The following is a 27,640-nucleotide window of genomic DNA, read 5'->3' as shown; positions in this document are numbered from 1 at the left end:
AGGCTTATTTGAACCACGGGAGTCATGAATTAATGAAAGGCTTTTCCTACTTATGGTCTTCCCCTGGTGGCTCAGATGGTAAAGAATCTGCCTGCAGTGTAGGAGACCCAGGTTCAATCCCTGGGTCAGGAAGATGCCCTGGAGAAGGGAATGGCTACCCACTCCAGTATTCTTGCCTGGAGAATTTCATCGACAGAGGAGCCTGGCGGGCTATAGTCCATGAGGTCACACAGAGTCGGAGATGACTGAGCAACTACCACTTTCCTGCTTATAAACACTATTATTGTAGAGCTGCATTATGAATATTAAAATTCACTTGTTTCTCTGATTTTATTATGAGCAAGCAAAAAGAAGCTATATTAGTTAGAATGACTTTGCAGAACAAACCTTAGGAATTTGTTCCAGCTCCTGTTGGCCACAGAAAAGTATTTGTGTCTTCTGGAAAGCATGATCTGGTTTATTATCAAATGTGTTAGACATCCAAACTTAAAATTGACAAATCTGAGGGGTTTTTTTTTCCTCCCACTTCCTTCCCTTTAGGCTTGAAACCCAGCATTCCCACCTGGCCTTGCCATACTATAAGATGTCTGGTTTGTCTATGGCAGAAGTTTTGGACCGAGTGGACTGGGCAGTAGAGGATGGATCACAGAAATATGAGCGGGGATTAATCTTCTACATTAATCATTCACTTTATGAAAACCTGGATGAAGAATTAAGTGAAGTGAATACAACTTCCTGCTTAATTAGATCGAATATTTTTAACTTTTCACTTTAGCTGTTTATGCAATTCTGTTTAAAAAATTAAGTTCCCAGTATTTTCATTGGTAGCATAGTCTTTTTTCCTAAAAAAGGTAACTAGGGTGCACTTTTTCTTCATTAATAATACTCATAGAATTACAGCTTGAAAAAGAACTTAGAATCATCTTCTCATACTTTCTCATTACATAGACAGGGAGATGTGGTCCACTGTGCTTGAGTGACCTGCCCAGTGCATCAGTGGCATGTCTTTAGAAGAATGTCAGAGAACCTGGGCCTTGCCTGCCTTCTCATCCACAGCCCTTTTCAAAACCCTAGTTGCCCCTCTCTCCAAGTGTCTAAAACTTCTTTATAAAATCCTGGCCCAGTGACATTTTTAAGAATTGTTTTTAGCCCCTGGTGTATTTTTTTATGTTTTGGTTGTTCTGGGTCTTTGTTCCTGTTCAGGCTTTCCCTCGTTGCACTGTGCAGAGGCTGGCCTTTGTTGTGGTACATGGCCTTCTCATTGTGGTGGTTTCTCTCGTGGAGCACAGGCTCTTGGGTCCCTGGGCTTCAGTAGTTGCAGCCTTTGGGCTCCGGAGCATGAGCTTTAGTAGTTGTGGTGCATGAGCTTTTAGTTGCTCCACAGCATGTGGGATCTTCCCAGACCGGGAATTAACCCTGTGTCCCCTGAGTTGCCAGGTGGCTTCTCATCTGCTGCACCACCAGGGATGTCCTCCCTTTTGTGTATTTTTAAATAGTTGAATGCAGATATACAGAGTTGGGTATTGTGATTGCAAATATTTTAAGGTTTTAAGAGAAATGAAATTTTCTTCTATAAATATTAAGTACATTTTGTACTAAGTAGTAATTCTTTATAATGGACTTTTGAGTGGAATTTAATCCAGTATTTGTTTTCTTCTTCTGAACACCTGTTAGTATTAGAAATACTGACCACAGTTTGGTACAAAGAGATCATTTTAGGTCACCTTAGATCTCCCATGCTATCATCATCAACTCTCTTTTTAAATCAAAACATAGTACAAAATTTTATATTAATTGGAATGTTGTATCTTACTTTTTTATCCTTTTTTTATTTTTTTGCTGATTTTGTGCTTTCTGTCGGCTGACTGACCTTTTATTTCTTGTTTTGCTCACCAAAGGAATTGTCAGCAAAAGTAGTTCAGATGTTTTATGTGGCTGAGCCAAAGCAACTGCCACATATTCTCTGTAGTCCTTCTATGAAGAATATTGATCCTTTAACGGCCATAAAATATTTAAAGAAGCTGGATACTTCTGGATTTTCATCAGTTTTAGTGACATTGGCCAAGGCAGCAATGGCTTTGAAAATGGGAGATCTTGACATGCACAGGGATGAAATGAAAAGCCATTCAGAGGTATGGCTCCGTACCTAGCATTAATAGTCAGCTAACGTAGGACCCGGTGGTCCTGAGGTGTTTAGCTTTTTTCTGGCTTCTGTGTAGCTCATTTTTCCTTAGTGGTAAAGGAAAATAGACTTAATATTATATTAAAAGGAAGTGACCCAAAGTGGGAGTGCTTGGGCTTTGGATTTGGAAATGAAAAAGAATAATAAATGATAAATGGTAGCTAGGGGTATCCAAAGACTTTTCAACTTAGTGTCAGATTTATTCAGAGCACAGCGCTTGGTACTGAAGAGCATATAGGCTCTGCCCTAAGCTGACAGTGTGACGTGGCACGAGGAGGTATGGGGTGTGTCCCTAAAAACAGAACAGTGATATATATTCAAGTACAGCAAGTGGGATGTTAACCTTGAGCCTTAGGCATCCAGCAGTTGAGAATATCACAAATGACTGTGAAAGACTGGGGATTGAATGGTGGCTTCCCAGGCGGCTTCCCCCAGGAAGAGTGGCCCTGTAGGGAAATGAGCCAAAGAGGTTAATCAGTCGAGGAAGAAATGACGAAGTGACATTAGCTGAGTACTTATTGCTCAGGTGTAACCAAGAAGAGCAGGAGTTCTTTATTGCTGCACAAATGGCACATTTTGTTATGGTGAGGAGAGCAAGTCAACACTGACATGTCCTCTACTTTGAAGAGTAGAATTCTAGGAAGATGAACTTTCATAATTTTGAAGAATCCTAGATAGACATAAATTTAAAGCTGTCTATAATATATGACACTTTGATGCTTAACTATGTTAATAACTTCTAGGAAGACAGTTATTAATGATGTTCTTAGAATTGTCTTTGTAGTTAAATTAAAAATTGAGATTATAATAAATTGTTAATGGCTTATCAGTGATTCTTGAATGCAGTAGCATGTATTTCCAAGATGAATGCAATGTATATTCGGTTCCTAAATTTTGTTTTGTTTTTAATCTGAAGATGAAGTTGGTATGTGGCTTCATTCTGGAACCTCGGCTACTGATTCAGCAGAGGAAAGGACAGATTGTTCCAACTGAGTTTGCAGTTCACTTGAAGGAGACTCAGCCTGGATTGCTTGTGGCTTCAGTCCTGGCCTTACAGAAGAACAACAAAATTGGAATTGAAGAAGCAGATTCCTTCTTTAAGGTTTGTCACTTTGAACATGTTATTTTAGATGGCCTGATGAAGCTGATGGGAAGTGAGGAGTAGAATAAGAGAAGCAAGTTTTCATTTGTTTATTGAAATACCAGACTTACACATAATCACTTAAAAAAATACAGGTTAAAAAAATGTTTCTTGAAAAATTCTGTTCATGCAACTGGAGTATATTAAAATGTTTAAATTGGCTTTTCCCATGGCACTAATGCTAGTGGATAAATTGTTGAACACGTGGTCCGCATGATGGAGTGCTTTTTAGACCAGCTGTAACTTGATCAGCGCTATATTTATCTGAGCCGTAGGGGCTTGTTTCACTGTTCTCAAGGTGCTTTGTGGTAAAGATGGAGACACGATCCCTCAGCTCTTAGTGGACTTTTGGGAAGCTCAGCTGGTAGCCTGTCTCCCAGATGTGGTGCTTCAGGAACTTTTTTTCAAGCTCACATCACAGTACATCTGGAGATTATCGAAGAGGCAGCCTCCTGACACCACACCATTGAGAACATCAGAGGACCTGGTAAGATAACGGAATAGTACAGTGATCAAACTTTATGTACATTCCCTGGAGAAGGAAATGGCAACCCACTCCAGTATTCTTGCCTGGAGAATCCCATGGATGGAGGAGCTTGGTGGGCTACAATCCATGGGTCGCAAAGAGTAGGACACGACTGAGCGACTTCGCTTTCACTTTCATACATTATGATAATGTCACTTATTTTTAACAGTATAACATCAAACATAATATTACCAGACTTTTAAATTTTATTATTTATTTTATTTTATTTTTGGTTGCACTGGATCTTCATTGCTGTGTGCATATTTGCTCTAATTGCAGAAAGCAGGGGCTACTTTCTTGTTGCAGTATAGGGGATTCTCACTGCAGTGGCATCTCTTGTTGTGGAGCACAGGCTCAGTAGTTGCGGTACATGGACTTAGTTGCTCCATGATATGTGGAATCTTCCTGGACCAGAGATCGAACCCATGTCTGCTGCATTGGCAGGGTGATCCTTATCCACTGTACCACCAGGGAAGTCCTACCAGATTCTTTCTTTAAGCAGGAGTTAAAAACACACCTATAACTTGCCTGTGAGTGATATCCACATTTGAAATTTTATATTCTAAGGAGAGCCTCCTACCACTCCTTTATTATTTCCTTGTAGTGGTACCTCAGTAGCCAAAGTGTGGAGAATAGGGCTTTCCCCCAAACCCATCTGCACTCCCTTAGGTGATGGTCATGAAGTAGAACGTGAGAGAAGAGACACCTGCAGACCTCCCTGCTGGGAGAGGAACTGCAGAAGCCCTGTGGGAGAGAGACTTCCTCCCTAGACTTCCACTTCCTGTCGGCTGCACAGACTAGAGCTCTTTTGCAGTCTGAGCTGCTCTGACAACTCTGCTCTTATGCTTCCTGTTCTCCTCACCCCCTTTACCCCTTACGGATGCAAGGCCAATGTGGATTTTCTTGAATAAGGGAGTCTTTATGGGAATTCTCTTCAGAACTTGTGGAAGAGGTTTTGACTCCCAAGGAAAGTAGTAGAAATAAAAATCATTTTCAATGTTACTGTTAACTTTTTTTTTGGCCACGCTGCATGGCACACAGAAACTTGCCTGATCATGGATTGAACCCGTGCTCCCTGCAGTGGAAGCGTGGAGTCTTAACCACTGGCCCACCATGGCAGTCCCTTATTAACTTTTTTTAAATGTAATTAGCTTAAAAGAAGTATTACCCTTTTTGTTAGAAACTGTCTCTTTGCACCCTTTTGAAAGTTAAAATATTAGGAAATATTTAGTAAAGATTTGTTCATTAAGAAGCAGCAAGGCTGAAACATTTCCCAGGGGAATACATTCTAAGACTTTGTTCCCATTCCCAAGAAAATGTATAACTAATTTTGGGACACAGCAGAAAGTTGGAGACTGCTTACTTTTTGTGGGATGGATGAAGAAGACCTTGTTTTATTGTACTTTGTTTACAATAAATTTCTTTTACATTTTAGATAAACACCTGTAGTCATTATGGCTTAATAAATCCATGGGTTAATGTCTTAATCTCATCCGAATCTTTAGTCGACAAAAATTATATGGAAGACCTTTCAAAATTACAGGTAAATAAAGATGCCTCTTTTTCTTATGAATTTGTATATTATAACATAGTATAGGACTTAAATTTGGTAAGCTCCCGGTTGTGCTGTTAACTGAGAGTATGTAGTTTGGGCGACAGATCTATAGTGAGGCATCCTCAGCAGCTCTGCAGGGAATTCCTGCTGCTTCTGCCTGAAACTGCTGAAGGAAGGCTGGTTTTGTTGCTGGTGGGTGGGCGAGTGAGCTTCACCGAGTCCTGTGACAGTCTTGCCTCATTTTCAGGATGTGCTTGAAAATGCTTTGTGAAATAAAAGTACGGCAAATGCTTCGTGTTGTTTTCATTGTGATTCACTTTTTTTAAAAATTTAATTTAGTTAATTAATTTTATTAATATTAGCATTCACTCATACAGTTTAGGCCTCTAGCCCAAGCCAAGCACACCTATCTATCTTATAGGAAATAGATTAAAGTGGCCAGCTTATCTGGTTCCTTAAAGAGTTTTTCCCCCCAGATATTTATTAATTTATATATTGGGCTACATGGATCTTAGTTGCAGCATGTGGTATCTTCAGTCTTCCTTGTGGCATGTGGGATCTAGTTCCCTAACCAGGGGTCGAACGCAGGCTCCTGCACTGGGAGCTTGGAGCTTAGCCACTGGGCCACCAGGCAAGTCCCAGATTTTTTTAAAAATTAATTAATTAATTTTAATTGGAGGACAGTCACTTCACAACCCTGTGGTGGCCCCTGCCACACATTGACATAGATCAGCCATGGGCAACATGTGCCCAGATTTTTTTTCAAGTAAGAAATACGACCAAGAGAATGTAGCCCATCCCGCAAGAATTCTGACCTCGACAGTGTTTTGACTGAAAGTGAGAAATGAAGTCCACATTTGACCTGGTGGGTGGGGCTGGGCTGCATGTGTATGTGATTTTATTTGATGGAGTCAGCGGCCTGAGGACTGAATATAATGCTCACATCTGTTGTGTTTTGTCTGCTAACATGTGAAAGCTGAGATTTCAAATGAAGAAGTGTTCAGTTTCAAGTTTCTCTTTGAAAACCTCAGCAGCACTTTCATCCAGCCGTAATCCCCGGCGCTCACTGCCTGAGACCTGTGGGCTGGATCCCCTGGTGGTTTCTCTCCTTACGCAGGGCTCACGCAGTCCTGGCTGCCTGACGAGCTCACGCTTGTCTCCAGTCTCCCTGGTTCAGAGGCGGAGTGTCTGGCGTCCATTTTCCTTATACCCAGCTGCCTCTGTGCATTTTCGTCATCTAGTTTGGCCTTGTTAAAGGCTTTTTGCAACCCCTGATTTATGCTGGGAACTTGGTGTAAATGTAGTTACTGCTTTTAGAAACCAAAATGTCAAATTGGGAGTGGAGGTCAGGAAGGGAAACTCAAGAGACCATATTGCTTAGTCTTAGCCTCTAGACAGCCTATGATGTCTCCAGATAGAGAATTACTTACATTTTTTTTTTTAATTGCCAAAGAAGATTCTTGCAGGTTCTTATCTCTAGTACTCTTATGATACAGAGGTTGCTGAGGGCTGAATCTCAGATGTGTTCATTCCACAAATAGTCCTTGATCATAAACTATAAATGTTATTGATGTACAGCATTGAATGAGGCAGGCAAGACCTTGCCCTCTTAGAATATATGTGTTAATTATATATTTAAAGTCATAATATGTGCTGTTAAGTATCCCCTATAAAGCTTCAAAGCATACTTAAAGTCTCGGCTTGAAAAAGTATAATTCATTGACCTTTAGAATCCATTTTAAAGTATTTAAAAGGGAGTGTTTACTGATACAGGACAGAAGGTTCAGTTAGCCTAAATTTTTCTAAATCCTTTTCCTAACTCTAACTCTTTTCTAAATTATCTGGGGTCAGTCAATCAATCTTGTCATTTAGAAAAAAAGAACTATCAAGAACAAAAAGATCTCATCTCTTCTTACCTCAGAATGAGATTCAGAATCACCTGGAGAGCTTTATCAAAACTGTATGACTTCCCTCTACCCACCAGCTAACCACCACCACACAGATTTAATATGTCTGTGTCACTTGTCCTCAGAAAACATTGTAATAGTATATTTGTGCAAAAATTAATATAAAAACAATCTATAAATCTATCTATAAAATCTATCGAAACAATCTATGTGTCAAAAAAAAAAGCACTACTGCGTTTAGAACACAGTAGCTAGTAAATGCCTACCTTTTACCAGAATTGTCCTGGTCCCCTCCCCTCACCTTTTTGCCATTTCCCCCCTCTTGGAGCCACAGGTGTGATCGTGTAGACAATTCTGTGAATTCCAGTCCCAAGGAGATCAGAAAAGGGAATAAATAGTGCCTGTGTTGAGGGTGGAGAGTCCATTTCCAATATTGGGGGAAAAAAAAGGAACACACTGGTGAGAAGCAGACAACATTGAGTATTTTAAAGAGTAGTAGTAACCTGTGGGCCATTTTTTATCCAGTGATGCATGTCTGGTTGTCTGGTAATACTTTGTTTTTCGGCCACATCTTGAAGTTGCAGGATCTTAATTCCCCAACCAGGAATCAAACCTGTGCCCCCTGCAGTGGACGTACCACTAGACCTCCAGGGAATTCTGTGTCTGGTGTTTCTTATTTTTAAACTTCTTGATGATATGGATTCAACTATCTAAAAGTTCCTGGGTAACCCATTTTGTACCAAGCTTTGATTCATTTCACTTTAATCATCTTATTTCATATTTGCTATGTTACTGTCAGAAAATTATTCAGATGAAAGTGAATATTGCAGGAAGGAAACAGACCAACCTTATTCTCCTAGCCATTCTTCGATAATTGGAGTAAAATCATAACGCTGACTGTAAATGGATAGTTCATGTTCCACATTCTCCTGTGAGTCTGAGAAGATGCTGTAGTAAAAAGGATAAAAGAAGAAGAAAATCAGGATATGACTATTTCATTTTTATCCAGAATAAAGGGGAAGCAGAGATTATTTTGATGGTATAATCAAAAGTAGTATTAATATTAGTAGTTTAAATGCTTAAAAGTAAAATGTTGGTCACGTTCTGAATCCTGAAATAACAGCTGCTCTAAGTCATTTAGCTTGCAGCAAATGGTATTGATACAAATTATTAGTTCTTAGTTTGCTTAGTTTTCTTAAATGTTAAATTTTATTTTTGGTTTTTATATGGTACATGTGTATTATAGAAACCTTGGAAAGTGTGAAAAAGAAAGCAGAAGTGGGCTTTATCCTTCTATGCAGTGAACTGGTTTCTATTTCAAATTTCAGTACTCTTCCAAAGGCATGTACCTATATAGATTTTACAGAATTGATCATGCTTTGAATATAATTTTGTATTTTTTTTTTACTGATTTGATCATGAGCAGCATTTTGTCCTTAACTGCCTTTGAAAACAATTTTGATAGCTACAAAATATTCCATCATTTGAATGTACCATAATTTATTTACTCATCACTTCTTGATGAATGTTTAGATTTCTTCTAGTTCTTCAATATTACGGATATTCTTGAGTTGACATCATTGGACATAAATCTTGACCACCATGTTGATTATGTCCTTGGGATAAAGTCTTAAAGCTTTCCCATTCATTTAAGTACGCAGTCCACTCAAAGCAAGCAAGCGTGTGCTCTAAAATTGCGTGTTTTTTTCTTTTTTTGACAAATGAGATTTAGTCTTTTTTAAAAAACTTGTGTTCTGTTATGTTGTGCTTTAGTGTTTTGGGTGCCTCATTCCATAACATTTCACTTTTCTGTTCATAGTCTCTTATATGTGGTCCTTCATTTGACATAGCTTCCATCGTTCCATTCTTGGAGCCACTCTCAGAAGATACTGTTGCTGGCCTCAGCGTCCATGTTCTGTGTCATACACGTTTGAAAGAGTATGAGCAGTGCATAGACAGGCTGTTAGAGAGATGCCCTGAGGCAGTCATCCCATATGCTAATCACGAGCTGAAAGAAGAGAATCGGGTATGCTTTTCAGATTGTGTTTTTTAGTCTTTATATGTGATAATCAAATGATAATTTTGTTGCCTTATCTGCAAAATGGGGCCAGATTATGTCAGTCCAACCTCACAGGACTATGTGGGTCAAAAGAGCATGTATGTCTAATATGTTACATGTTTTGAGTACCATGGCACCCCAGTCCAGTACTCTTGCCTGGAAAATCCCATGGACGGAGGAGCCTGGTAGGCTGCAGAACATGGGGTCGCTAGGAGTGGGACACGACTGAGTGACTTCACTTTCACTTTCATGCATTGGAGAAGGAAATGGCAACCCACTCCAGTGTTCTTGCCTGGAGAATCCCAGGGACGGGGGAGCTTGGAGGGCTGCAGTCCATGGGGTCGCTGAGGGTCAGACACGACTGAGCGACTTCACTGTCACTTTTCACTGTCATGCATTGGAGAAGGAAATGGCAACCCACTCCAGTGTTCTTGCCTGGAGAATCCCAGGGACGGGGGAGCCTGGTGGGAGGACACATGGAGTCGCACAGAGTTGGACACGACTGAAGCGACTTAGCAGCAGCAGCAGCAGCAGAGGCTGTTAACGTGTATTGTGCTGGTATGTTATTTTCACTAAAAATCTCTTGTTTGGAGATGAAGTCCGCTATTATCTGAAGATTTTGAAAACATAATGAATGATGAGAAAATCTTTTGTGGATTATCTGGTCTTTAGAGATTAGAAGAGTTTTTGATTTTAGAAATTTTTCTTTTGTTCCTTCTTTCCTGCTACCTGAGAGATGAAAACAAGACATGCCTATGTTTCTTCTTGAAAATAGTGGTGTACATATATATGTACAGTGTACATACTGTTAAGATTTTCAAGGTAAAAATCTGACTTATGTTATAGTTTAAGCAGAAGACTTTGAACAAAGTCTTTGCCTTAACCAAGTTGATGTATTTTTGCCCTGTGCTTCCTTGCACAATCTTTTTCTTCTTGTTGGAAATCTGAGTATAAAATGCAAACTTTAAAAGTACTCATTTTTTCCCAAGATAGACTTTGTGGTGGAAAAAATTGCTGCCTGAACTTTGTCAGAGAATAAAATGTGGTGGAGAGAAATATCAACTTTATTTATCATCACTAAAAGGTAAAATAATCTTTTTTGCTTTATTATAAATTTGGGAGTCTTCATTTCCATAATTTGCTGAAACCTTGCTTTCTCATGTATTTTATGTGATTCTCAAGTATGGTGAAGAGGGTCTGAGCTTGAGGGTCTGAGAATTACCCGGAGAGCTTACCTTATTCATTTGTATTTTTTAGCTCTTCCCTGGGCTTCCCTGGTGGCTTAGACGGTAAAGTGTCTGCCTGTAATGCGCGAGACCCAGGTGTGATCCCTGGGTCGGGAAGATACCCTGGAGAAGGAAATGGCAACCCACTCCAGTACTCTTGCCTGGAAAATTTCCATGGACTGAGGAGCCTGGTAGGCTACAGTCCATGCAGTTTGCAAAGAGTTGGACACGACTGAGAGACTTCACTTCACTTCACTTTTAGCTCTAGAGCTGATTCCTCTAAGTTAATTTTTTCAAACACTTAACAGTTTATCATAGAGAAACTCACAGCCTCAGTATTTTAAAAATTGGAATAACCATTAAGACAAGTCCATTTTGTTTTAATGATCTGGGTGCTTAATTTACCTCATGCAGGAAATTAAGATTATTATTATTAGTCATAATTATAACCAAGTACTGAGGAATGACAAGTTTCTCAAAAATTTAGATGCTTAGTATCTCTAAATTACACAGTATTTTATAGAAAAGGTAGTTACTGTTTGAATTTTTATAATTTATAGTCATTTATAAATATTGATAGCTATATGGTTTTGTTTCTCTTCTCTTGTGTGTTAATATCACTTGCTAATTGTTGGCTTGATGACAAAGGTATGGTTCTATTGATACCAATGTGCCTAAAATATTAGAAGTTGACAGTGTGGGAATTGTATTTTCCAGCTGAGGTCACTGACTTTAAGTGTTAGGCAAAGCTAGTGGCCATTGGATGGTGCTTTTCTGGAGATCCTCATTTAAGTAAAGGTGTATGTATGTATGTGACTGGGAAGACAAGGAGGAACGTTCATACTACTTGTCCTACCCACCTCTCTGTGTGATACTTTCATTTTTACAAGGTAGCAGTGTCAGGTGTGGAGAAGGCAATGGCACCCCACTCTAGTACTCTTGCCTGGAAAATCCCATGGGTGGAGGAGCCTGGTGGGCTGCAGTCCATGGGGTCACTAAGAGTCGGACACGACTGAGCAACTTCCCTTTCACTTTTCACTTTCATGATTGGAGAAGGAAATGGCAAACCACTCCAGTGTTCTTGCCTGGAGAATCCCGGGGACAGGGAAGCCTGGTGGGCTGCCGTCTATGGGGTCGCACAGAGTCAGACAAGACTGAAGCGACTTAGTAGCAGCAGCGGTGTCAGCTGTTTGATTGCCCAGTCCCATCTGCATCATGTAATTTTGAGCTGATTATTCTTGTTGGTGGATCTCTTTCTGGGATAGGTACCTCACATCTTCACACCCCAGTAGTGTCATTATTTTAGGCAAGACTCTTCCTTCTTCCTTTTCTGATCCTCATTCACAAACTCTCTACCCGTAACTTAACCATAGTCATTCCTCCACATGTTCATTTTTCTGTATCTTTAATATGTGTGTGTTCACACACGTGCATATAGTGTGTGTGTGGCTCACAGAACTAAGTGCTGTGTGCGATTTAACCTTTATCAGATTGTATGTAATACCTTCAGGGCTGGAATCGTGTTTTAACATTTTTCATGTTACACTTTCCTTGCCAGCAATGTGCTTCTCCATAGGAAGAGTCTATAACTAGTTACTGATTTGAAGGGAAGACACCTGAATAACCTCAAGTCCATTTTTATTGGGGGGGCAGGGGGGAGTTGTCTTTCTGTTGGCGCCTGTGGTATATCCAGAAGAGACCAGGATTGGAGTTAGAATTGGAGGTGAGTTCCAAGCCTTCTACTTACTGAGTAAGCCTGAGGCAAGCCAGTTTTTTAAGTGCCTGGGACTAATGAGAAGTTCAAGACTGACTGTGGAGTAGAATGCTAGGCAAAAATTGCAAGATGGTATGGTTGAGATGGAGATCATGGATTTATATATTAATAATATACCATTATTAATATATTTAATATAAATATAATGTAGATATATAAAGTTTAATATAATAAACCACCACCAGTATACTTAGGAGCTTGGATTTCTTTCTAGTGCAGCATTTCTCAGCCTTGTCAGTACTCACATCTTGAACCAGATAATTTGTGTGTAGGTGTCTCCTGTGCATTGTAGGATGTTACCAGCATCCCTGGCCTCTACCCACTAAATACCAGTAACACTTGCCCAGGTAAAATGGAAATGTCTCCAGCCATTACCAGATGTCCCTGGGGGTGGGGGTGTGGCAAAACTGTAATTGTTGAGAACCACTGCACTAAAACAGAGCCACTAAAACTGGGGTTAGTGATTGGCTTGTTTTGCGGAAATACTTATTACTATTTTTGAGTCAGTGAACTGTGCTTAGTAAAAGTTCTAGCACTGTAGTAAACTATGAAGTTTAAAAAGTCAGTTTAAATTCTAGCCAGAGATAACCGTTTTTAACATTCAACACGTATTTTCTAGATGCACTGGAGAATTTAAAGTACTCTACAGATTTATGATATTGACCTTGTTCTTGTAATCTGTATAAGTGAAGTGAAAAGTGAAGTCGCTCAGTCGTGTCTGATTCTTTGTGACCCTATGGACTGTAGCCTACCAGGCTTATCAGTCCATGGGATTTTCCAGGCAAGAGTACTGGAGTGGGTTGCCATTTCCTTCTCCAGGGGATATTCCCGACCCAGGAATCAAACTTGGGTGTCTCACATTGTAGGCAGACACTTTACCCTCTGAGCCACCAGGGAACCCCCCCAGAAAATACTGGAGTGGGTTGCCATGCCATCCTCCAGGGGAATCTTCCCAACCCAGGGATCGAAGCCAGGTCTCCTGTACTGCAGGCGGATTCTTTACCATCTGAGCCACCAGGGAAGTCCTAGCCTGTATAAGCCCCTCACTAATTGGCAGAAGAGGAGAATAGGGCAGTGGCAAGATTTTTGTTGGCTCTATAATTACAGTGGTTCCCAAATCAGTTTTTTTGTATGTAGGTTATTCTTACAGGTTCCACATTTAGACCAAATAAACTAGTTTAATAGGAAAGTGTTGATAATTCATGAGTTTTGCAAGTTAGTTAGTAATTATTGTTTATTAAGATTCTGTTTTATGTCAGTATGTCAGAATGCATCACTGTCTTTTAAATAATTCTCCAAGGACTCTGGAAGCTAGTAGGTGGTACCACTACATGATAGATGAGGAATCTGAGACTCAGGAGTTTGACCTTCTCAAAGTCACCCAGAGCGTAAGTCGAAGAGTGATCCCTGCCCAAGTCTGTCTTGATTCCAGAGCCAGGCATCTTTCTCATATGTTCCTGTCATACCATTCACTACCTTTTTAGCAACAAGAGCATGTCATTCCTTTGTGTAAGGGGTGATTTAGATTGTGTATATTGGACAGCTGGCTTTGGAAGGACGCACACATACCTGAGCAGGAATTTTTATATTTCAGTTACTCTGCGAATAGGATAAGTGGTAGGCATGTAAGAATCAAACAGAGAATGGCACTGCAGAAGGTTTAGAAACATTGTTCTTAAATGTCATTCCCTTTTCTTCCCAGCAGAGGGCTGTGTGTATCAAGAACAATAGAGTCATAAAATTAGTTACCTTTATAAAAATGTTTACTAATTTCCTTAATATTTAATATTCATTAGAACACATTTTGCAGTTTGAGAAAAAAAGTAAATGGTCTTGAAAACAGATTTATGCTTATTAACATGAAAATCACAATAGAGAGGAACAGATTTAGTAAAATGGCATCTAACACTTAGGGCTTCCCACTAGCTCAGATGGTAAAGTGCCTACCCACAGTGGGGGAGACCTGGGTTCGATCCCTGGGTGGGGACAATCCCCAGGAGAAGGAAATGGCAACCCACTCCAGTACTCTTGCCTGGAAAATCCCATGGACAGAGGAGCCTGGTAGGCTACAGTCCATGGGGTCACAAAGAGTCGGACACAACTGAGCAACCTGACTTTCACTTTCATCTAACAGTTAATGCCCTCTGTGTGTGTGTGTGTGTGTGTGTGTGTTCGGGCATGCACATACTCGTGTGTGCATGCATGCATGCTTAGTCATGTCTGACTCTTCGTGACCCCATGGACTGTAGCCTGCCAGGCTCCTCTGTCCATGGAATTTCCCAGGCAAGAATACTGTGGTGGGTTGCCATTTCCTACTCCAGCGGATCTTCCCAACCCAGGGATCGAACCTGTGTCTCTTGAGTGTCCTGCATTGGCTGACAGGTTCTTTACCGCTAGCGCCATGCAGACAGTCTATAAAGGAGCTGCAATATAGTCTTAACATTAAAAACAGTGTTCAGTTGATTGTATTTTCCTACAAATGATTCTGGAGAGAGTAAATTATTAGAACTGTAAAGCATTTTTAGAATTAAAAGACTGGTTTTTTTTTTCCTCTCTCTTACCATAGTTACAACATTTTGTCACCTGAATCAGCTTCTCACTGGTTGAGTGATGAGAGAATTGGGTGAAAGGCAGAATCTCAGTTCTAACTCAGATATTCTTTCTCACAAACAGAAACACTGTCAGTTGTTGCTGTGGAACTAGAACTAAGGGATTTCTTAAACGTCCTCCCAGAAGATGGCACTGCAGCATTTTTCTTGCCGTATCTTCTTTACTGCAGTCGAAAGAAATCATTGACTTGAAAGTATCATTTGAAAGGTGCCACAATGGCACATGGCACTGAATCTTGAAAAGCTGAATGCCGTATAAAATATATATATAAAGGATTTTTATATTGAATATGTACATACACTGCAAATGTTTTCAGTCTGCTTGCAAAGTCGCTTCAGTCGTGTCTGACTCTGTGCAACCCCATAGACAGCAGCCCACCAGGCTCCACCGTCCCTGGGATTCTCCAGGCAAGAACACTGGAGTGGGTTGCCAATTCCTTCTGCTTCAGTCTACTTACCTCAGTGTTATTACTAATTTCATAATTTTTGACCTGAGTCCATTTAATTGTCCAGAATGTTAAAAAGCTACAAGACATTGGAATTCCCTCAAAGAAAGCACATATTTTGAAAGATAGAGGCTGACTTTTATACCAAGAAACATCAGTTTACTGTTGTTGGAGCCACGCCAGTCTTTTTCATCCCAGGAACATAAAACAGTTTGTAAGTGTGTTCAGAAGAATGTCCTTCCAAGTAGTCCAGAATTCAACCTTCTTGATTTTTCCAGATTTTTCTACTGTGTCACTTTTAAAAACAGTAATTTTCCTTGAGAGAGATTTTATTGTTTTCCCACAGTAAAAGATATCAAACTTTATTTTCTTGTTACTTTCCAAGCTCATGTTGAGTTTCTCTGAATCAAATGAAATAAAAGTTTACAAAGCTGACTTTCTTCTTGTCTGGCTACTTAAGTAATTTGTTGAATGCATGTCTTTCAGTCAAAGTTTTGTTTCCATTTTTTGTTGATGTGTACTCTTGCTCTTTTAGCTAGAGTGTATGTGAAAAATAAAGAAATATAAAGACCTGTGTCTTCTTTTTTAGCCTCTTAGACAATTCTGAGTCCAAGTTCAGCTCACTGATTGTGTGCTTGACCTTAGTTAAGACTGGGCAAAAATGCTACTCACTTGGTGTTTCCACAACCGTATCATAAAAACTTTTCTCATGATGGCAGTGTTTGTTTTTATCAGAATTTAGTTTATAGATTATTTCTCAACTCTGTCTTTTTCCAGTTCCAGATTAACATCCTTTTGACTTCAAGGGTTCACAAAATTCAGATAGGGAACATTTTATTTTTAAATGTTTAAATAAATATTTTATTTTTAAGATATTTTAAATCTTTTAAAACTAAAATATTTTAATTTTATTTAAAAAATGTTTAAAAAAAATAAAAATTTTAACAGCTTTGAAAGTGTTCATTGTTCATTTGTGTCCAACTTTTGCGACTCCATGGATTGTAACCCACCAGGTTCCTCTGTCCATGGAATTCTCCAGTCAAGAATGCTGGAGTGGGTAGCCATTCCCTTCTCCAGGGGTTCTTCCTGACCCAGGGATCGAACCCAACTCTTCTACATTGCAGGCATATTCTTTAACTTCTGAGCCACCAGGGAAACTCCTTTAACAGCTTTATTTAGGTATAATTGATATATAATAGCTTCCCAGATGGCACTAGTGGTAAAGAACCCACTTGCCAATGCAAGAGACGTAAGAGACACTGGTTCGATCCCTGGGTCGAGAAGATCCTCTGGAGAAGGAAATGGCAATCCACTCCAGTATTCTTGCCTGGGAAAACCCATGGACAGAGCAGCCTGATGGGCTACGGTCCACAGGGTCGCAAAGAGTTGGACACAACTAAAGCAACTTAGCATGCATGACATAAAATAAATGGTACATCTTAGAAGAGTATCCTATTGATTTTTTATGGCTGCTGTAACAAGTCATCACAAGCTTAGTGGCTTAAAACAACACAAAATTATCTTACAGTTATGTAGATTAGAAGTTCAATGTTGGTCTCACTGTTTTGAAATTTTGTTATTATTTTATTTTGTCTTGTTTGATTTTTTATTTTACTTCCTCTACATCGATGCCCCTTTGTCCACTGGTCCATTAGGAATGAAGTCAACAGTACATTAGAAGGATTGATAAGCCAAATTTTAGAAACATTTCATTGAATCTTATTTATTTTTATTGAAATCATTGAATCTTTAATAGTGATCCTTTAAGGACTGTCCAGGACAATATCTAGTCATAGATTTTTTTTGTAATAAAGTTTTGTAAAGCCCTACCTAATAGTGGTGATATGAACCACCTATATTAATCAGTTATATTACCAGATGTATTGGAGTCAGTCGTGTCAAAATACAGTCTATTGATCTTTACATATGAAACAGTGTGACAGTTTTCTGCACAAATGTATGGCATGTGTATTTTCAGTCTTTTTTTTTTAATGCTTATAGCCATTCCAAAGTAAGCCTTCTATTCAACACTTTCACATACATTGTTACAAATCATTGTTTTTTCTTTTTTTTCCACTTATCACCAATTTATTTCTTTCATCCAGACTTGGTCTCTATAGAAAAAGAAATTTTAAGACCATTATTAAAAATAGCATATATCATACAGTTAAAAAGATTAGCACATGGTGCTTTAAATGTATTCTAATTTTTTAAGGTTATGTTGTTTAGTTATTCTTGATTCATTTATATTTTTCTGCTCTTTATATGTTTAAAACACACCTCTCATTCTGCTGCTGCTGCTAAGTCGCTTCAGTCATGTCTGACTCTATGCAACCCCATAGACGGCAGCCCACCAGGCTCCCCCGTCCCTGGGATTCCCGAGGCAAGAACACTGGAGTGGGTTGCCATTTCCTTCTCCAATGCATGAAAGTGAAAAGTGAAAGTGAAGTTGCTCAGTCGTGTCTGACTCCTAGCAACGCCATGGACTGCAGCCCACCAGGCTCCTCCATCCATGGGATTTTCCAGGCAAGAGTACTGGAGTGGGGTGCCATTGCCTTCTCTGCCTCTCATTCTAGTACTGCTTTATTTAAAGAAAAATTAACTTTCCTTCCCATAAGAACCTTATTAATTATAAAGGGAAAAATAGTCACTTTATAGTAGAGAAACCTGGCAGATATGTCCTTAATCAAATGCTCAAAATGAACACAACCAGGAAGTGAGCAAATCAGCATCTTGTCTCTTGATGTATGTGCTGAGAAAAAACAATGAATAACCTGAATCTGATCATGAGGAAACCTTGTTGTTTAGTCACTGAGTCTTGCCTGACCCTTTGCGACCCCATGGACCGTAGCCCGCCCAGCTCCTCTGTCCATGGGATTCTCCAGGCAGGAAGACTGGAGTGGGTTGCCATTTCCTTCTCTAGGAGATCTTCCCAACCCAGGGATTGAACCTGCCTCTCCTGCATTGAGGGTGTATTCTTTACCACCGAGCCGTGTGGAAAGTCCAAGAATACCTTAGACAAACCAGAACTGAAGGACATTCTACACAGTGACTGCCCTGTATTCTTTAAAAATGTCAAAGTGGTAAAAGACAAAAGACCAAGGAACTGCTCTAGACCCAGGAGACAAGAAGACGTGTCCGCCAAACATAGCGCATGAATCGGAGCTTCTCTTTCTGTGCGGAACATGAGTAGAATAATTGATGAAACACGAAAAGGGTCCTGATTTTGGTAGGTATACTGTGTTTATAAGAACAGTCTTATTCTCAGGAAATAGGAGTATATGTATTTACAGTATCTGTAGTCTTTGTGGTTAGGGAGATAGGAGAAAGGATGAGAAAATAGATGATGCTGGGCAAACTGTTAACATTTGGGGAATCTGGGTTAAAAACACGGATTTTTTTGTACTGCTCTTGCAACTTTTCTGTAAGTCTGACATGGTGTCCAAAAAAGTTAAAAATTCCTTTTTATTGGGTTAGTATGTGGTTAGATATTTGCCAAGCAGAGCACTGAACTGGATTTGGGCATCTACTAGAAGTGCAGAATATACACTCGCTGTGTATCAGGAACTTAAAGCTAAATAAGCTTTTCTCCTCAGACAGCTTTGAGAGGTTATCTGGCTGTTGTGGCAGTGTCAGTTTAAACAAAGCACTGTTTGTATTTATTAGGGGAGATCTTTATTATGTTTCCTCGGGTAGAGGAAATGAGGCATTACATTAAGCATGACAGGATATCCAGAGTTCTTTTCCAGTGATATTTTTTTCTTTGTGGAGGAAATTGTCTGTCTCCCTGTGCATATTATTGAAAATTTTCACTATACTTGATTTTCTCCCTTGTCTGTGTCATGGTAGGCTGAAATTCTCCTAAGATTTAGAATCAAGGTAGACTTGGCCAAAGCTTTATCAGACTTTCATTTAAAGATAATTCAGACTGACCAATGTGGCTCCCCATTTTTCTGTGAATCATTCAAACTATCTTTTTTGTTCATAATTGCTTCTTTCAGTCTTTGAAAAGCCAAATTTCTCTTTAATCTTTTTTTCCAACTCATGTTTTGCCTTCACATTTGCTGTTTATTCCATAGTTTTTAGCAGGACTTTTAAAACAGTTTCCCCTTTCTTAACCAAGCAAAGTCACCTTAACCAAAGTCACCTCCCTCGTCTCCTCCTGGGCTTATCCTACAAGAGGAATCTTTTCCTTGTCCCTGTTGTGTAGGTTTAGCCTGTAGCAGCTTTCTCTGCATATCAGCCATTTGCATACTTGAATTTCCAGAATGCCTGCCTCCGTATTCCTTCACTCTGGATTATTTCCCTAAACAGGGTGATACTTTCATGTGGTTTCCATGTGTGCTATTTTTCTTTAAACCTTCTAAAGAAAGGTTTTCTTTCTCATCTCTGACTCTGCTCTGTTCAGCAGTTACTGGCATTACATGCAATGGTTGATGTTTTGTCTGAATCTTTGGTGTTCTGATGCTCTCAGTACCACACTTTGTAATAAAGGGTTTTAATGGAAGTAGTTTTTCATATTATGAGGTCTTTGTGTAGGAACAGGAACAGAAACCTTCATTTGTACCAGTGAGTAATCTTTCAGTGATTTTTAGTATTTGAAGTATATATACTTCTATATTTTCTTTCATTTATGTGTTCCCTTTTATGCCAGTTTGATGGGGAAGTGCAAGGAGTTGTTTTCTCTACATCATTTCCCCTCATTGGATTTGCTGTTGCCAATTCCAACAGCTCTGAACTCAGAAGACTCAGGAAACACCAAAGCCTGCAACCATAAAGCAAGAATTTTTCTTTTTTCTAATCTCAACTTTTAAAATGGAAATATATTTAATTTACAATGTTGTGTTAATTTTAGGTGAGTAGCAAAATGATTCAGATATATATATATATATACATATACATTTTTTTCAGATTCTTTTCCATTATAGGTCTTTATATTAAGTACAGTATAGGACCTCTGCTATATAATAGGTTCTTGTGTACATATTTTGTATATAGTATTGTGTATATGTTAATCCCAAACTCCTAATTTATCTCCTGCCCCCTCACTTCCCCTTTGGTAGCCATAAATTTGTTTTCTATGTCTGTGGGTCTGTTTCTGTTTTTTAAGTTCATTTGTATCATTTTTTAATATTCCACATGTAAGTGATATGATATTTGTCTTTCTCTGACTGAATATGATTATCTCTAGGTCCATCCATGTTGCTTTAAATGAGATTACTTCTGTTTTATGGCTGAGTAATATTCCCGTGTGTGTGTGTGTGTGTGTGTGTGTGTGTGTATACCACATCTTCTTTATCCATCCCCTGTCAATGGACATTTAGGTTGCTTCCATGTCTTGGCTATTGTAAACAGTGCTACAGTGAACACCGGGGTGCATGAAACTTTCTGGATCGTGGTTTTGTATGGATTTATGCCCAGGAGTGGAATTATAGGGTCATGTGGTAGCTCTATTTTTAGTTTTTCAAGGAACCGCCATACTGTTCTTCATAGCACCTGTACCAATTTACATTCCCATAAAAAATTGTAGGATAGTTCCTTTTTATCCACACCCTCTCCAGCACTTACTATTTGTGGATTTTTTTTTGATGATATCCATTCTGACCGGTATGAGGTGATGTCTCATTGTAGTTTTGTTTTGCATTTCTCTAATAATTAGTGATATCGAGCATCTTTTCGTGTGCCTGTTGGCTGTCTGTATATCTTCTTTGGAGAAATGTCTATTTAGATCTTCTGCCCATTTTTTGGATTGGGTTGTTTGATTTTTTGATATTAAGCTGTATGAACTGTTTGTATATTTTGGACATTAATCCCTTGTTGGTAGCAGGAATTTACTCTTTATGTAACACATTTCTTTGGTATTTAGTGTTTATCCATCAAAGGGCTATTTGTTTTTCTGTGATTTTATCGTGTGCATGTGCTTACATAGGAGGGAGTGTTCTTGCTGGGATGGGCAGTGCAGGGAATTTAAGTTTGTTTTTTTTCCTGGATCATTGCTATGGTCTAATAAATATTTGTGTATCTTCCCCCCCACCCACTCATATGTTGAAAGCCTAATGCCCAAAGTGATAGTATTAGGTTAAGTCTTTGGGAAGTGTTTAGGTCATGAGGTTGGAGCGCTGGTGAATGGGAATAGTACCCTTATAAAAGATGCCCGTGGAGAGCCAGCTTGTCTCTTCTGCCATTTGAAGATACAGTGAATCTTTAACCCAGAAAAAGACCCTCACACAACTGTGTTGACACCCTGATCTCAGGTTAACAGACTCCAGAATGGTGAAAATAAATTTTTGTAACATGAACTTGGGCAAACTTGGGCAAACTCTGGGAGATGCTGAGGGACAGGGAGGTTTGGCGAGCTGCAGTCCATGGGATTGCAAAGTCAGACACAACTGGGCGACTGAACAACAATGTATAAGCTACCCAGTCTGGTATTTTGTTACAACAAAATGGACTGAGTTTTGTTACAACAAAACTTAGCCTAAATGGACTAAGACAGTCATTGTCAAACAATAATCAGTAATGCCTCCCCTCCCCACAGAAGCACAGAAAGACTGTTCTGCCTGATTGACTATTTGAAATTATATTTGTTATATGGGGTTGGTGGGGGGGGGTTTCCTATACCAGGTACTACCTGGAAAAAAAAGTGAACGTTTTCTATTTAAAAAGACATTAAATTTTAAATGTGCCTTTTGTTAAATCACAACTACTCTCTTACACATATCGGTTTTAGGACTATGGATTACACTGCATCAAATTGGTGTCAATTTGTATTACTCAAGAAACTATTGGTGCTGTATCAGTACCAGCTATCAGAAGATAAGCAGTGTCCCACACCATTTAACAGTAGGAAAAAAGAAAAAAAAAGAATCCTACTTGGAGGTAGAGAAAGAAGAAATCAGGGTAGCAAATTCACGAATGCTTCATTTGGGGGCAAGTATATAGACAAAATTGTGCATCTTAATTATACTAATGATATATGCCTTCTAGAATCACTAAATGAATATTCACCTTCGTTTGGTAGAACGGTGTAAGTAGTCTCCATTCCGGCATGAATGTGGTCAGTCACATGGCAGTGGAGTAACCAGATTCCAGGTGTTTTTGGAGTCATTTCTAAGGTTTGGTATGTCCCAGGGAAGAGGTCGAATACATCAGAAGTATAAATGCCCCTGTGCTTAATTAGAAAAATGACCAATATTGTATATAATGTTTATTATGTGAGAGAGTTCATTCAAATAATCTTTCATTGGCTATCTCAGGGATATTAGAAAAATGACTAAATCCATTAAAAAAAGAAAGAGACCCTACGTATTTCTGTGTGTAATGCAAAGATATGTGATCTTTGCTAAACCCTTGGCACTATGGACCAATAAATGGATGTGAAGGGAAGATGTGATAAAAGTGAATTCAGCAGTCAGTAACACCTGGCTGTTCTGTCTTTTTATCAGAGCACTGGAGTTACACAAGGGAATTTAGCTATGACCTCATTTCAGTCTTAATATCACTCTTGTTAAACCTATCCTAGACGAGCTGTCTGTGAAACTTTAAGACTGGTGGGTAGTGAGGGGAGTAGGAAAGGAGGCCAGTGGAGAAGCCAAGACTGGGAACAGTTCAGGTAGAGTCTTGACAGAGTACTTGGGATTTCTACAGGGATGGAATTGAAAGTCTGCTAAGGAATAAAACAAAAAGCGGTAATAAAATGGTTCTGTACTGTGCTTTGTGGTAGCTTCTGAATTTTCTACATTAACTCAAAGGTAAGACAGAGCGTTTCCAGAAGGATTGTATATTCCTGCTGAAACCAGCGCTGGGTGAGAAGTCAAAGTAGAATTGAGACCTGGGAACCAATCAATTGTTTGACACCAAACTGCTGATCTTGTTCATTTCAGGCTATTTACAATCCAGAACTTAGAACAGGCAAAGGTTATAATAAGTTGTTTCTACTCTCTAATCCATCATTACGTGAACATTCCTACCCGCTCTGCTAATGATTCTTTTCAAATACCTTGTCCATAAATATGTGAGCAGAACTCCCAAGAAAAGCCAGTAAAAACTAAATCCAAGGGAAAGCCCAAGGTGTAACAAAGGTTGGGAATGCCAATTGAAATAGCTGTGTGCCACACTCTTTGAAAATTAATTTGTAACTTTTCTTAAGTCTGAGGAGATATGTCCTTCATTTGCATTAAAGCACTTTCAAATAGAGCAGGAATAACGACTGTGGTTGGCCCTTACCTGGTATTGGAAGCTGTGGCCATGGAAATGTACCGAGTGCAAGTCTACTTCATTGCCCATTCCCATCAGATACCAGTTGACTTCATCTCCCACATGCATCGTGAGGCCTTGCAGGTTCCCAAACATCCTTCCATTAATAGCTGGGGAAAACATACACGTTTTTATTGCCTTCCAGGATACTTTAAACCAACAGCTATTTCACAGAAAAGAGGTTTTTAAGGTTAATGTGCTGTGCTAAGCTGCTTCAGTCATGTCCTACTCTTCACAACCCTATGGACCATAGCCTGCCAGGCTCCTCTGTTATGGGATTCTCCAGGCGGGAACACTGAAGTCGGTTGCCATGCCCTCCTCCAGGGGATCTCATGACCCAGGGATCAAACCCAAATCTCTTAGGTCTTCTACATTGGCTGGCGGATTCTTTACCACTAGTGCCACCTGGGAAGCCCCATTAGGTTAATATACGGGATCTTTTTGAGGTAATAGAACTTATTTCACTACAGAAAAGGGAAATGGGTACTTTAAGGTCAATAACATCACACTGCTTTTCTAGTCACTTAGCGCCAAAAGTCTTCTTAAGTTTATGAGTTTAAGAAGGAATGAAACTTTGGAATTGGGAGAGAAGTTGATTGATGATTTTGAATATAGCCCCCTTTTTGCTTTGAATAGAATTCTTTCACATGCAACTGTGGCAGAAGTGGTTTATTATAAAATAAAACAAATGAATAGTTTCCCAAGTAATTTTATTTGAAAGAAGAAGAGCGAAAAAGTAGGTTTTAGAATAATGTACCATACCATGCATTTTATTGCTTTCCATGAATTCCTCATTGGCTTTGTCTACTTTCTCAGGGTGATCAGAGTATGTTTTGATGTTGTCATCTAAGTACCAAGATTCATTCTCATCAAAAACAAGAAACAGAAGGGAAAATTCCAGTTTCTTTATGGGATTGGATACTTTTAAGTAGTGCTTCCGACAAACAATCAGTGGGCCAATTAATCCACTAAAGAGATCCTGAAACCAAGCAAAAACTTAGTCATCTTTGTGACACAGGTTGGGATTTCAGAGAACTGGGACCTTATTCCCCATGACCTCAGGATTTTAAGTAGCACTTAAAGTAAGTACTACTTAAAGTAGTAAGTCTACTACTTAAGGCAGAGACTGATATAACTAGTAGACTTTGCCCAATGTGGTTCAGTCAAGTCAGTAACTTTCCACTTGGAGTAAATTGGAACAAGGGTGAGTCATAGGTACGTTGTGTGGTTGATGGTGCAAGTAACAGAAATGTGTTGCAAAGGCCAAATATTGGCTCAAGTAATGAGCAGCAGTTGAACACAACCCCAAATAAACAGTGCTGGTTTGCCTATTCCATAACCTAGGCACTATGCCAGTCATTAAAAACCAGCAGGAAACAAATCCCCTGCCTTCAGGAACTCAATCTAGTAGGGAAAATAGATGAACAGAAGAAATGACCCACTTTCTGCAATGGAGGTGCATAAAATGATAATGAACGTGGGGAAGATTGTAATGGACTTAAACTACAAGAAGTTTGATTTGACTGGGCTTCAGTAATGCAGATTTGATCTTAAATGGCCTTTGAGCTGTACTATGTTTGCCATTTTAGATTTTGTCTTGTGGGTCATAAGTAGCCACTGAAAAATTGAACATGGAGTGGCAGTATATTTGCATTTTAAACCAGTGATCCTAGTGGTGGAGTGAAGGAAGGCTTGGATGGGGAAAAGACTGGAGACCAGGAGGCCAGTGCAGTAGTTGAGGAAAATTAATAGCACCTGATCTGTGCAGATAAGAAGGAATGGACAGAGCTCTGTGTTGGTGAGCCAAGGGTAAGAATTAGATATTCTATATCCAAGGTTCTAGCTTGAACAAATGACTAGGTTTGTTTCTTGTGCTATTTATCACAACTGGGAATACAGGAAGAAAGAGCTAGAGGAAGACCTCAAGTTCTGTTGTAGAGTTCCTGAGTTTCTGTGCCTGTGGAACATGCTGGTAGAGATGTTCATAGGCAGGTATATAGACAGGTCTGGAACTCAGAAGAGAGATTTGGACTAGAGGCTTAATTCAGCAAGAGTCTTGGTACATGTTCTGATTTTTAGTTGTTGAGGGCTTTTTGGCTTCGAAATATTTAATCAAACAGCAGCTCTAGCTGTGCTGTGATTGACCGTTGACATCAGCACTTTTATTACCGTGTAATAATAGAACTCTGAAATCGTACCTCAGTTCTTTGAGTTTAATGTATTTTCATATCAAAAGGGAAAAGATACTGTATTAATATTTAATTCTGCGGTATCCTTAATCAGCAATTATAAGGTTGATACATTTATAACTGTAAATGTACAACCTTAAACCATAAAAAAGAAAAGCCAAAATGAATTGCAGAACAGCTTACTTTCCTGTGATTTTTTAACATAGAAATGGACCACAGGAAAACCCTAACCTCATCTTCCTTCAATTGTGTGTCTATTTTGGGAGTCTGCACAAAACACAAATGATTTAAAGTTTACCTTAACTCGATCCACAGTTGAATAGTAAACCCATGGAATACAAGGAGAATCACCCATTCCAGCTCCAGATCTTTCTGGGATTTTCCATATGTAAGTGCGAGTTTCACCTAAATTAGTCAAGCGTTAATGTATCTGGTTACATTTGATAATGTGCTTGATATATGTCTTTCAAATTGTTAGCAAAGCCTTGAAAAACAGTGACCCAGAAACTGGAAATGTCACAAAGTAATTCATTTTAAAAAAGTAGCAGTATTCAAAGTTGTTTATAAGAATTTAGTTTTACTATAAGGAAACATAACGACCTTCATTATTTCAAAGATGATGAAAGTCAGGAGCACACAAGATATTTATTCTAAGATATAAACCTGCTGCTGCTGCTAAGTTGCTTCAGTCATGTCCGACTCTGTGCGACCCCATAGATGGCAGCCCACCAGGCTCGCCCGTCCCTGGTAATCTCCAGGCAAGAACACGAATAGCAAAAAGTACAACTTAGATCACAGGCATCCCAATGCCAAGACCTGTAACTCTCTGTTACTATTTATGGCTTCTCGGAAAATAGGAAGGAGTTTCAATATCTCCAATGATGAGAAGAATATTAAAAAGGAAATTGTTATACCTCTGACCTAAAGGATAATGAAACTAACAATTAAAAAATAATTCTTTCTAAATAAATTCTGTCTGAATTTGAAAAATAAAGAATTTAGTTTTAAAAACACCTGTAAGACACACTTTAATATCTTCTTTGTTGGTTGTGAATTAACTACCCATAACACAGAAGCCACATCACAAAGCTAGGAGATGAGAATTTCAATATCAAAATTTGCAAAAACTTTGCAACAGAACTTTCCTTCATTTGGAGTCTGTTTTTAAAATTTATTTATTTTCTTATTGAAGGATAATTGCTTTACAGAACTTTGCTGCTTTCTGTCAAACCTCAACATGAATCAGCCATAGGTATACATATATCCCCTCCCTTTTGAAACTCCCTCCCATCTCCCTCCCCATCCCACCCCTCTAGGTTGATACAGAGCCCCTGTTTGAGTTTCCTGAGCCATACAGCAAAGGCCCCCATTGGCTCTCTATTTTACGTATGGTAATGTAAGTTTCCGTGTTACTCTGTTTTTCTTTTCAGCTCTCAAATAAGAGTGCTAACCTCTTCCCTACCATCTTCTCTGTGTCTGTGTTTCTGGACTGCCCTTGTGTAATTCCTACAGTTTCACCACCACCTGCCTTTTCTCTTTTATCACCATTATCCTCAGTGATTTCACAGTTTCTGGCAAGGAGTCATCAGACCTCTTGATCTCATGGGTCGCTGACCTGTCAGTGACCTCTCTTGTCTGCCCCCTTCTGTCATACCATACACTGTTCCGTTCCAACTGTGTCACACGCAGGACATGACCACACCCTGGACCTTCACACTCTGAACCTTCACACTCTGAAGACAGCCAGTTGCTCCACCCTCCTATCTTACC

General features: G+C 39.2%; 2 protein-coding genes across 3 annotated transcripts in view; one reads left to right on the top strand and one right to left on the bottom strand.

The window, feature by feature from the left end:
* HPS3 (HPS3 biogenesis of lysosomal organelles complex 2 subunit 1) overlaps positions 1-15,857 on the top strand; it is a 41,771-nt gene extending 25,914 nt beyond the window's left edge. For both annotated transcript variants that reach the window (XM_068965245.1, XM_068965237.1), the window contains 8 exons: positions 541-721; positions 1,899-2,132; positions 3,099-3,284; positions 3,622-3,810; positions 5,285-5,392; positions 9,131-9,337; positions 10,364-10,454; positions 15,044-15,857. In XM_068965245.1, coding sequence (XP_068821346.1) covers positions 541-721; positions 1,899-2,132; positions 3,099-3,284; positions 3,622-3,810; positions 5,285-5,392; positions 9,131-9,337; positions 10,364-10,454; positions 15,044-15,171 — 1,324 coding nt within the window. In that variant the 3' untranslated portion in view covers positions 15,172-15,857. The remainder of the gene's footprint in view (positions 1-540; positions 722-1,898; positions 2,133-3,098; positions 3,285-3,621; positions 3,811-5,284; positions 5,393-9,130; positions 9,338-10,363; positions 10,455-15,043) is intronic.
* Positions 15,858-16,911: 1,054 nt separating this feature from the next.
* Positions 16,912-27,640, bottom strand: part of LOC138072744 (ceruloplasmin) — a 45,575-nt gene continuing 34,846 nt past the window's right edge. Inside the window, exons 15-19 of the mRNA XM_068963890.1 lie at positions 26,169-26,275; positions 24,444-24,660; positions 23,652-23,791; positions 22,434-22,596; positions 16,912-17,539 (exon numbers count right to left, since the gene is read on the bottom strand). Of these exons, the coding sequence (XP_068819991.1) occupies positions 17,523-17,539; positions 22,434-22,596; positions 23,652-23,791; positions 24,444-24,660; positions 26,169-26,275 (644 nt within the window). The 3' untranslated portion in view covers positions 16,912-17,522. The remainder of the gene's footprint in view (positions 17,540-22,433; positions 22,597-23,651; positions 23,792-24,443; positions 24,661-26,168; positions 26,276-27,640) is intronic.

Source organism: Capricornis sumatraensis, chromosome 1, assembly GCF_032405125.1.
Source record: "Capricornis sumatraensis isolate serow.1 chromosome 1, serow.2, whole genome shotgun sequence".
NCBI lineage: Eukaryota > Metazoa > Chordata > Mammalia > Artiodactyla > Bovidae > Capricornis > Capricornis sumatraensis.
Note: the sequence above shows the minus strand (reverse complement) of the source record. Positions and strands in the feature narration are given on the sequence as shown.